We start from the raw sequence: 12,681 nt of genomic DNA on the forward strand, positions 1-12,681 counted from the left end.
TTCGTCACCTTGGATTTATAAGGTTCTATCTGCATTACGAACTTATCAAAAAACATCCCATAATGTAAGTTTTCAATAACTCGATTTTGAAAATAATGTCAGATAGAACCTTATAATTCTAAGGTGATGAATTGTAAATGCAAGATAAATTATCAAAAAAAAAAATAAAAAAATAAAATCATTTAGTTTCAATTTTCTTATTATGTGTGCCTAAAGCTTGCAAATGTTCACAATTGCTCATGAATATACACAGTGCTTATACTTCTGGCAATGATGTAAGCATACTTGTTAGTCTATAATAGTTCATAAATCAACAGACTATAAATATGTGATTTTATGCAAATGCAGGCACTCTCCAACACATGAATAACTGCGCTCTTGACACTTACAACGTGAAGACTTTGTTCCACTCCGGGTTGAGGTTTTTGTACACGGTGTGTGTCTGTAAGCGATCGTTGCTGAGCTCCACGACACAGAAAGGGTCACTCTTGCCTGTGAGGGACACACACACACACACATTAAGTTTATCAGTTTCATTGTATTTACTGCAGTGTAATCCACTAGCTGAAATAACTACCTGATAAATGTGACAGGACTGCGAGCCTAAAGGGCTGGATCAAACTACACTGCTGCTGTCTTTACCTAGGCTAAAGCTTTATATATATATATATATTCATTTTGCCCCACTGTGGTGTCATTTCGTGTTGTTATAGCGATACGGTGGTTTGCACACAGGTAGATAAGCAGTTCATCCTTTATGCTGCCCTAAAGCAGTGTTAGGATGTCTTTATCTCAGTCTGGTGTGAACACACACACATTTCTGTTCGTAGATGGAAGAAATTTGTAGAAAACTTTCAAGGAAAAAAAAAATGATATATATATATATATATATATATATATATATATATATATATATATATATATATATATATATATATATATGTGTGTGTGTGTGTGTGTGTGTGTGTGTGTGTGTGTGTGTGTGTGTGTGTGTGTGTATAGTCATAATTATTTGCCCCCCTTTAATTATTTATACTATTTCTTTTTTATATATTTGCCAAATAATGTTTAACAGAGCAAAAAAAAATTCACAGTATGTCTGATAATATTCTTTCTTCTGGAGGAAGTCTTATTTATTTTATTTCGGCAAGAATAAAAGTAGTTTTTAATTATTTAAAAACTAATTTTAAAAAAGTCATTTTAAGGTCAATATCTTATTAGCCCCCTTAAGCTATCTTGTTTTTTGATTGTCTACGAAAAAAAAAAAAAAAAAAAACTAGTGGTATACAATGAGTCTATCTACCCTAACCAGCATAGTTAACCTAATTAACCAAGTTAATTTAAAGTAGTAGACTTTAAATTGACCTTTAAGCTGATTACTAGTGTCTTCAATATCTAGTCAAATATTATGTACTGTAATCATGGGAACGATAAAAGAAATCAGCTATTAGACATGAGTTATTAAAACTATTATGTTTTAATTTGTGTTGAAATTGGGGGAAAAAATAAACAGGGTGGCTAATAATTCTGATGTCAGCTGTATATGAGAGTTTCCAGCTGCTGACAGAGCATTATGCACTTCTCATAAATAAATGAAAAGTATAAAGTGATTTTATATCAATATAAAATATTAAAGTTCAATAGAATATTTTTCAAATGCATGATTGCATTAAACATGCATTAATATAAAAGGTCTACTCTAGAGGCATGTTTATAAAACCCTCTGTCCTACATGCTTTGAAATTAACTATGAATATACACATGTAAACACACATATTCATAATTTAAAAACATATTGTTCTTAAGCCAGACTTCCTTAATCAGCTTTGATCTAAACTTTTTTGAACAAATCTCCAAATAAAGCATTTGGGAGCACTTTTGTTGTTTGTTTTGAAAGCTGGTGCAAAAAAGCATGCTTAATGGGTTATTTATATATTTCAAAATGACTTTGTAATGTGCTGTAAGTAAAACTAAAGTGTGAAATCTTTCAACTTCCTGTATGCGAATAAATGAAAGAAAGAAAACAGAGTTTTTTTTTTTTTTTTTTTGCTGACAAGCAAAATAAATGTCAGAGTAACCAATAAAATGTCACCAAGCATATAAATTCAATTCATGGTCAAAATATACACTATCAGAAATAAAAGGTATGTGAGCTGTCACTGAGGTGGTACCTTTTCAAAGGGTACAAATTTGTACCTAAAAGGTCCATATTAATACCTTAAACTTCTTAGGTACCTATATATAATTTTCAGGTACAAATATGGACCCTTTAAGTACAAACCTGTACCTTTTGAAAAAGTACCACCACAGTGACGGCGCACGTACTTTATTTCTGAGAGTGTATGTTTGACTCTGTTTTTTGTACTGTATATTACATACACTACCAAATGTTTTAAATAAGCTCTTCCTACTCACCAAGGCTGCATTTATTTAATCAAAAATACAGTTCAAATAGTAAAATTTTGAAATTTTATTGCACTATAAAATACCTGCTCAAAAGGAGTTTGTAATTTAATTTATTCCAGTGATTTTAAAGATGAATTTTCAGGTTCATTACTCCAGTCTTTAGTCACATGATCCTTCAGAAATCACTCCTTCAATATTAGAATTCCTTCTTCTTATTATTATTATTATTATTATGATTATGTTTTGATTATGATTATTATTAACACTAGAAATGTAAAATCGTAAAGGGGGTAAATATTACCCAGCACAAATTTTGTTTAGAAATTGCAAAAAAAATATATATATATACTGTATCGCTGTTTTTTGCCACTGTAAATAAAAAGTGTCTGGACTCAAGATAACAAGATTATTTTAGTAGAAGAACAGCAATAAAGTATGAACATTAATGAGTAGGTTAAAATATCTAAATTCGAGCCATATTACTCAGATGCATAACTTATTTCTCCAGATTCTCCATCATTCATTGCATTTTGTGTTTTAATAGCTCTACAAATCGCCTTCTTTTAGTCATTGTGACTTTTTCGTTTATTATAACCACTAATTCAGTGAGTGAAATTGAAAGTAAAAGTCATTGGTGAGTAATTTCAAAAACATAAGCAGTGCATAAATACAAGCATTTTTTATTGTGGGTAAATTTGACCCACGTTGAGGCTTGTAGGTATAAATGTCTCACTTTTTAGATTTTTATCTAAACAATTCTTAATATCTGGGAATTGTAAATAAAGCAATTTTAGAAAAGTCAATGACTGGGAGGCTTGAATGATTTATTGAAGGTCTGTTGTGTACATTTGAATAGCAGTAGTTAGTTCTGGAGTTAATGGTAATAGTAATAAAAGTAATAATTACCGGAGTAATATTTTCATTTGAAACTACAGTACATGCAATAAGAAAGCATTTATTTAAAATGTGAATAAATATTAAAACAATTAAAAAAATTTTTTATTGATTTGCAGAATTTTCTTTAAAAAAAAAAAAAGCTTTTGATTAAGTTAAAATTAAGATAATTAGACTATGGTGTTTTTGAAATTATAAAATGAGTTGCCACAACCCTAGAAGTATATTTCAGTTCAATATGCAGTTTATTCTATAGTATAAAAATGACTGCATTCAGAAATCCATTATGTAGATAGAATTATGAATCAAGAATTAAACAGAAGTAAATCCTTCTCCTTTTTTCAATCAACTCCAGCGCTCGTTTACAATTTACTCCCTCATATGCTTAATTTACCATGACTTCTCCTAGTAATTGTGCACATTTTAATCGTTCAAAAATAATTTGCATCTTTTTAAATGAATGTATACTGATGTCCCACCCCTATTCAATTTCCCCACGCTGACACTCGGTCATCCTCGACGACAAACTGCTACGTGTCGTTGAGGCGGCTGTCTGAGCAAATTACACGCTTGGTTCTGAATGAAACTTTGACTCCCCAGGTGTGGCCGAGCAGACGCTTTCTGCGGGTTAATTCTGGCCAAATCCTCACAGACCGCCGAGATGAGTTCAACCTCATTCCTGCTGCAATTTGATGAGTGCGCCGCACACTGACGTACGAAACGGTAATTACATTTTTCACGTCTGGAAGGCGTTTTAAATGAAATCCAGGAACGCTGTTGAGCAGAGCTACCTGAGCATTGGATTATGGCAAACAAATACACTGATGGCGGCCAGAACAGAATACTTCCTGCTGTTGTCTGAAAACTGATTCTACCCGGTGATGTCTGCATCTTAAGCGATCTACAGCACTGAGTGACTCTATTCAGAAGGCTCGGGTCCCTAAATACTGTTGGTTTTACACACTGTCACCATTTATCCTGCTGGCCTGGAGTGGAGGCACTCCAGATAAAAGCCTCAATTAATTACAATGAAAAACAGACAGAAAGGAGGGGTGGGACGAGAGGAGGAAAAAAACAACACACACACACACATGCTGATGCAAGAAAGAGACCTAAGATTTCCCTCTCCTTTTTCATTGGTTGTCCACTCACTTTTCCAGGACTCTCGCTGTCTCCAGTGAGCTCTCTATTAGAGAAGGCACTGTTCCGTGGCCCGTAACCTTGTTGGCTGACACCTCGGTGCCAGGGCCGATTGAGACGGTGAGTCCGTGGGCTCTTAGAAAAGCTTTGTGCGCCGGTGCTTTGTGGCGAGACAGGAGTGTGAAATCAGAGCTCATGAGGAGGCCGCGGTTCCCCAGGGAACGCCACGCCGCGCTACGAGGTCAACGTCGTGGGCCGGACCCCCGGAGAGAGGACCGGGTAAAGTGCAGAACTGGGAAAGGGGGAGGCTGAGGGGTGTGAGAGGGGAGGAGGGGTGGCGGTGGTCTGCCATTGAGCACGTCTTAATTAAAGGCGTCGATTAGGCGATTAGAGAGACAGCGAACGCAAAGCGCTTAGCGGAGAAGAACCTCGCGAGATGCTCCACCTTAAGAGTGACTTAAGGTGCTAATGACCTCCATGCCGTCTCTGATCGCTATGTTTATTTCTGCCGCCTCACACCTTGTCTGCAAGCGATTGTGCAGCCTTGATTAATATTCTTGTGCTGCAATTCTCAGCTTTATTTCCCACATAAGTGGACAAATACGCAAAACCTTTCAAGCAAAACATTTTGCAGGTATAAAATGGTGGCAAAAACAAACTTTGGGTTGTGATTTTCGTGCTGATAAGATATAAGAGTTTGGAAGAAGACTGGTACACAGTGTAGCTTAATAAAATTGGTCATACTTAAGTCATGCTACACTTTACTATAAAATAAAACAGAACAGCATGGCTAATGTTCAAAGCAGCTGTAAACATCCCTTCTCAGACCTAATTGTGTCCAAAAAATGCTAACAATTTACAACAAGATCATTACATAATATATAAATTGTGCATTAACTAACAATGAGTAAAAACGAGGAGTATATAGTATTTCTCACAGTATTTATTAATTTTTTTTCATTGTTAATTCGAGTCACCTGAGCTCTAATAAACATTTATTACCCCAATAATGGCATCAACAGTCATGCTTTAATATTGAAATTAATGTTAACTAGTTAACTAGGTTTTTTCATGTATACTTATGGATATGGACTATATGGATAGCTAAGGTTAACAGATGAAATATAGAGTTTGGAACAACATGGTGGTGACTACAATAGTGTGATATTTGAAAACAAACATTATGTTTGCAATTCTGTTTACTGCATAAATTACACATTACAGCTTTAAAGAAATAATTTGTTTAAAAATATATTATGCCATATTTGAATAATCCTTTCTTTAATTCTTATTGAAATGGCTTTCTTTATGGATAAATAAAAAAAAATAAAAATACTTTAATGAGGATGTTTGAATAATTTGTTTTATTTAAAATCCTAAAAAAAAAAATTATGATTAAAATTTGTTAATTTTAAGATTCCTAAAGCCCAAAGAAATGCTTACAAAAAATTATTTATCCCATTTGCAGTTGTTGTCTTAAATTGGATCACTGTTTAAAGTAAACAGGGTGGTTGTCAGGAATGATCTGCAATAAAATGTAGAACGCTAATTTGGTTTTTAAGTTTTAAATGGATGTTGTTGTGTTGATGAGTGTTGCTATTGTGTGATTGTTGCATGGTTGTACAGTTGCAAGCAGAATTATTAGCCCCTCTTTTATTTTTTATTAATTTATTTATTTAATATTTCCCAAATTATGTTTAACAGAGCAAGCAAGGACATTTCCACAGAATGTTTGATAATATTTATTTTTTTTCCTGGAGAAAGATTTATTTGATTTATTTTGGCTGGAATAAAAGCAGTTTATAATTTTTAAAAAAACATTTTAAGGTCAAAATTATAAGCCCCTTTGAGCTATTTTTTTCTTAATAGTCTACAGAACAAACCATCGTTATACAATAACCTGCCTAACTACCCTAACCTGCCTAGTTAACCTACTTAACCTAGTTAAGCCTTTAAATGTCACTATAAGCTGTAGTGTCTTGAAAAATATCTAATAAAATACTATTTACTGTCATCATGGCAAAGATAAAATAAATCAGTTATTTGAAATGAGTTATTAAAAATATTTTGTTTAGAAATGTGTTGAAAAAATCTTCTCTTTGTCAAACAGAAATTGCAGAAATAAATAAACAGGGGGGCTAACAATTTAGGGGGTTTAATAAATCTAATTACAAATTCTGTTAAAGACAAATTTCTTGTCTTTATATTTTATATATTTATGATATTTGTATTGAAATATATCCGGTATCGTTATTATTCAGTATGGAAAATAAGTATTGAGATTGCATTTTTGCCATGTCGCCCGGCTCTATTTTCAATTGATCTCGTTTGTCATTTTACCATTTTCAGTTTTCTATAGGTTGATTTGGTGACGTCAGGCTTTTAAAATGAACAGAAGCCCACTTCTGTCTCTCGCTCATTCCTCCACGCCAACCAAAGTTTCTGACAGCTTTATTGTTGTGTTTTCCTATTTACTTTCCTTTCGACATTCGTTTGGGGTGGAGAGTCCCAACCAGTTTTAGGTTTGTTTGTTTGTTTGTTTGGTTGTTATTTATTATGTTGTTGGGTTCCCCATCTATTGTCATTTTTTATTGTTTTGCTGATTACATTATGTTAATAAATGATTTAGTGGTGACCCCAGATTAATAAAGGGACTAAGCCGACAAGAAAAATGAATGAATGAATGAATGAATGAATGAATGAATGAATGAATGAATGAATGAATGAATGAATGAATGAATGATTAGAGCATGTTGGCTGTTGTATATTTATGTTACGTTGTCTTAGGATCACGTGTCGAGTTTACGTTTTTTTTTTTATTGTTCAATTACTTCAAATCAAATCAACTTATCATATTTTTATCTCTTATCAAGCTTTTATTTAACAGAATAACTATTTTTTTCAACTCGTTTTTTTATGATTCTTTTTATGACTGATGTTATGGTCTCTACTTAAACATGACTCCTGAGACAACGTAACACAAATAAACAACGGCCAAAGTGCTCCAACTAAATTATTTATTAACATAACATCTAAGTCGAAAAGCTAGTTCCCCCCAAAACAGTTTAATTTACTCAAGATTTTACTCAAGAATTTACTCAAGCGGTTTCATAAGTTAATGGGTTTTTTTTTTTCTATTAAACCCAAAAGAAGAAAAATGTCAGAAACCTATAACCCATGACTTCCAAATACTATATATGTTTTCCAAACAGGAAAAACAAATACTATTGGAAGATGGTGACAGGTTTCCAAAATGTTTTAAAATATTGTATCATGTGTTACGGAAAAAAAAAAAAAAGGTTTGTAACAAGTGAAAGTTGAGTAAATGATGATAAAAAAAAATCTAATATGAGTTAACTATCACTTTAATACCAAGAAAATCAAAAGTATTTAAGAGAAAAACTAATGGTTATCACATTTTATAATGCAGTGGCATATTCATATTTCAACCAAAGTTGCAAGTCTCATATACAGTATGTTTTTTATGGATATACCACAACAGCTGAGAAACAGCTGATGATTCAGATGCAATGAGGTCACAGTTTCAGCAAGAACAGCCCAAAAAAAAAAGAATTTTATATGCATTTTAACTACCGTATTAATGAATGACCCAAGGTGAGTGTGTTTGTCTCAATCCGACTCTGAATAAGAATCAACCCACTGCACCATCTCCAATCCTTTTTTTTTCAACTTGATAATTCATAATGCCAGAAACTAGGCCTGTCCACTGCAGACCTAATTAAAAGTAAGAATTAATGGAAACCAGAGCAGACGCACACACACACAAAAAAAAAGCATTTAAGAGAAACAGTGATCTGAGAAGCCAACGATCCATTAGCACAACGATCCAAAGCAATAGTATCAGCCTCCTGCTGACCATTCCAAGGGAAATGATAGTCTTTATCAGTAAGTGCGGAAAAACGAAGTGAGAAATCGTATGTCAGGATCACTGTATGTGTCTGAGGAAGGATTTTTTTACCTGTAACATCAGCTGCCATCAGCCCCTCGGCACGGATCACCTTCACCTGCACCATGCCCACATCTTTAATGTTGTGAAAGGATCTCAGCACATTCTGTTGAGGTCAAAGAAGGAAAAAATGTATTTGAGAGTACAGGAGAAAACTATACAGTTGTCTGGTCTGTCTAAAACCGGACTGACACAGTTTCAATTTACTAGAACTTCTTTGTTAAGCTGCTTTGACACAATCTACATTATTAAAGCGCTATAAAATAAACATAAAAATAAACATGAATTGTCAGAGAAACATTTGAACATTTAAGATACTTCAATAAAGAATGAATTTCACTGCATACATTAACAACCCTTATGAAAATTAAACCAGGATTTCAGTTAAACCCCAGTAACCACCAATTAAACAGGTTTTACCACAATAACCACAGTTTAAACATCACATATGTTGCAAAAACTGTGATTATACAACTGCTATAAAATTATCATGGTTCATTTTCGAGGTATCTGAAAAATTTCATCCAAAAAATGCCAACAATTTGCAATAAGAACCATTATGTAATCTATTACATATTATACTGTATAATCCATGCATTCACTATCAATAAGTAAAAATGAGGATTATACAGTATGAATAGAGTAGTTCTCATGAGGGCTGTTCGAAATTGAATCGCAATTACGGCATGCAGTGTGAAATATATGTGTATTATATTATATATACCTAAAGCAAATGTGTGACAGCCGTCTCTGTGCGACAGTTGTACTATCAAAGAAAAACAGCACTTCGGTAATATGGAAATATTTTGGTTTCAAAATCACAGACACCGATCAAAGACAGATCATTTGTAAGAGCTGTCGCAGAATTGTTGCCACTACCAGCACCTAAAAAAGTACCACAGGTTGCTTTATGAGGAGTGTCTTGCTAAAAAAATCAACTAAAAGTATTGCTAGTGACACTCATTCTAGTAGCTAGCAACAGCAAAGTTCAATTTCAGTTCTTTTTATTAACTAAACCCCACTGCATTTTAGCAGTAAGAAGCTACGATGCAGAATATTGAGCTGAAGCTTGACTACAAAATTAAATCACAAATCAAATCTCTGTTAAAAATTGAGTTAGATATTTTCCTCAAATCGCACAGCCCTAGTTCTCGCAGTATTATTCATCTTTGTTTGTTGTTAATTCAAGTCACCTGGGGCTGATTGCACCAGCAGTGCGTATGTTAAAACATGACTTAAAGAGACACTAAGTTACAATTTACACACTACTAAATATTTTAGTGTTGCACCAATGAACTAAGTTTAAACGTAACGCTACGTTCAAACTAAATATTTACAGCAGCCCCTCCCCCCCATGTATAACAATAGAAAAGAGATGATGATTAGTTTATATAGAGGAGCTTGCGATCTTAATGAAGAATGATCTACCTCTACTCACAGCCTTATTTTCCCTATAAATCTCCCTTTTTTAGGGTTGTGAGTTTCATTATTTTCAAGGAGTGTTATGTGTTAATTGTATCCATTAATTAAAATGAGAATTTCTTTATGACTGAGTTCTCCCATTGCTCTTTTCTCTTTCATGTGTAGGATATAAAAAATTCAAGTTCAATGTTTTGAGAACTTTCTGTGTATTTCGCGTGCATTCATGGCTCATGATGCAGGTGTGTGCGTCAACTGTTATAGTGACTGATTGTAATTTACTATAAAAATGTGATTTTTTAAAATGTAATATTCATAGGACAGTTATATAGATGCATTAGTTGCAGAATTTTAAAGCAGTTTAATGATGTATATGCTTTTTATTGGATATTACACAATTTAATGCAACTACGCATGACTTTACGGAGAGCTTTCGACCTACTAACTACAGTTTGCCTTAAGAACGTGTGGTGCAGCTGAAGTGAGAACGAATTTTGTTAAAAACTAGCTAGTAGTTACTAAGCCCAAAGTGTGGACTTTACGTTCCAGTTTAGGAAAGAACTTACGAACAGCTGGTGCAACTCTACGCTGAGCTCTATTAAATAATATTTACTACTAAATATTACTACTTTTAATGTACGGTATATTAATATGGATAGCTAAGGTTAACTGGAAATGTGGTAAAGAGGCACCCAAAAACATTTGTTGATTGTTTTTGCACTAGATATCATTCAAATATTATTAATAACACTTTGTAACAAAAAAAAAAACAAACAAACATTCAGATAGTGTCATCTTGGATTTATAAGGTTCTATCTGTGTTTTGAAGGATTTTGAGATATTGCGCTTCAAAGCTTTTGCATTCCATAGCAAACAGTATGTGAAACATTTATTTTTTAAATAAAAAGTCTTAAAATTTTAACAACTTATAAAAAACACCCCAAAATTTAAACAATTTTTCATTTAATAAGAATATATGAATAACTTAATTTTGACAAAAATGTCAGATAGAACATGTAATGTAGAAACAACCATGTCCAAACACTGTGCCGTATGTACACCTGCACTGCTTAAATAACTAAACTACTGAAATAAAATTAGTCTAAACACAAATAAAACTTTTTTCATGAGGTGTGATACAGGGATATTGCCTTGCTGTAGATCAATCATAGTTTAAACTTTATAAACCAGTTTGAGCAACTGAAATAAATTATTGCATGGTTTGGAACAAATACAGATTAATAATAAAAAATATGATGCATATAAAAGGTTTTTAAAAACCTAGACGAGGATATAAATCAATACAACTAAACAGTAAATGAATATATGAACATCAATTTACTTTCAAAGTGCATATATATCCATACTCACATTCATGTTCCTCCAAAAAAGCTTTTATGATTCGACACATTCAGTTTTAGATAACTCTGTGAGCAATTAAACGAAAAGAAAACAGAAAATGCTAGCACAGACGCCACCAATTTCTAAAACAGTAAATCTTCGGGAGGCGGATAAACTGCTCAAAGACAAGTGCATCAGCAAAGACACTTAAGCATGATTTATGAGCGAGTCAATTACGCTTATACCGATAAAAGCCTCTCATTGAGAGACCATAATACTCCATTACAGTTCCTTTGTGTGTCTTTTGTAGCATTAAAGGGGCTGACATTTAGCCATGAAACAAACTAGGCATCACACGCTAACTGTGTGGTCACAGCATGAGTGATCGTTTTCTTTCTCTCCCTTGTCCGCTCACTTTCATCAACACTTTAAAGTATGTAGCATTTCATCAAACAAAAAACAACAGCTAAAACCACACTTAAAGTAATTAAATGTGTGTATGAAAAATAAATAACTTACACAAAAAGATGCAAAGTCATTTGTTTGAGTATTCTGCTCTTTTTTCTTAAATTGTGTCAGGATATTAAATCATTCAAAAAGAATCATTATAATATTTGCAATAATACATTTATTATTAGATATCTACTTATGGGCTATATGCACACAGACTTTTAATTTTCAGCCAGGCAGCCCAAGGGCTTCCGGTGAACTGTCTTTCCATTACAAAATTGTCACAGTTAGAATCTGATTTCTCTAAAAATCAGCGGTCTTCACTGTCTGTTAGATATACCATATGAAGTGGGTCCCAGAGCGGACAAGAAGCACTGCATTAAATTCCATTTCCCCCCGCCATGTCTTTAAAATATGACAGTTTATTTTACTCCAGTATTTTCAATGGAGTTTCTACTGACGATGCTAGTGGTTACAACGGTCTTTCATAACGTTTTACGCTTGAAAAACTAAGTGAATGCTTAAGTCTATTTATTTGAATGTATTGTAATTACTTTACAACATTGATGGTGTAAAAAACATTAATTCATTTTTGGCTTAGTCTCTTTATTAATTTGGGGTCACCACGGCGGTACGAACTACCAACTTATCCACCACATGTTTTACGCAGTGGATGCCCTTCCAACCGCAACCCATCTCTGGGAAACGTCCATACACACTCATACACTATGAACAATTTAGCCTACCCGATTCACCTGTACCACATGTCTTTGGACTGTGGGGGAAACCCATGTGAACGCAGGGAGAACATGCAAACTCCACACAGAAACGCTAACTGACCCAGCCAATTCTTGAACCAGCAACCTTCTTGCTGTGAGGCGACAGCACTCCCTACTGCACCACTGCGTCGCTGCTGTAAAAACAACCTTGTGAAATGCTTGTTAAGCTTTCACCGGAAGTGTATAGTTGGCTTTAAAACTCTAGCTGTGCATATCCATTGTAAATATATACACTGTAATAAATTTCCAGAATGTTACTGTCATTTTTCACAGTAAATAACATTA

At 33.5% G+C, this 12,681-nt stretch overlaps 1 protein-coding gene across 5 annotated transcripts in view; it reads right to left on the bottom strand.

Annotated features, from left to right (window-relative positions):
* Positions 1-12,681, bottom strand: part of mctp1a (multiple C2 domains, transmembrane 1a) — a 257,558-nt gene that overhangs the window by 107,290 nt on the left and 137,587 nt on the right. For all 5 annotated transcript variants that reach the window (XM_087254125.1, XM_087254124.1, XM_087254123.1 and 2 more), the window contains 2 exons: positions 8,420-8,513; positions 390-492 (listed from right to left, as the gene is read on the bottom strand). In XM_087254125.1, coding sequence (XP_087110251.1) covers positions 390-492; positions 8,420-8,513 — 197 coding nt within the window. The remainder of the gene's footprint in view (positions 1-389; positions 493-8,419; positions 8,514-12,681) is intronic.

The sequence above is a fragment of the Danio rerio genome, chromosome 5, assembly GCF_052040795.2.
Source record: "Danio rerio strain M-AB ecotype USA chromosome 5, GRCz13ab, whole genome shotgun sequence".
Taxonomy (NCBI): domain Eukaryota; kingdom Metazoa; phylum Chordata; class Actinopteri; order Cypriniformes; family Danionidae; genus Danio; species Danio rerio.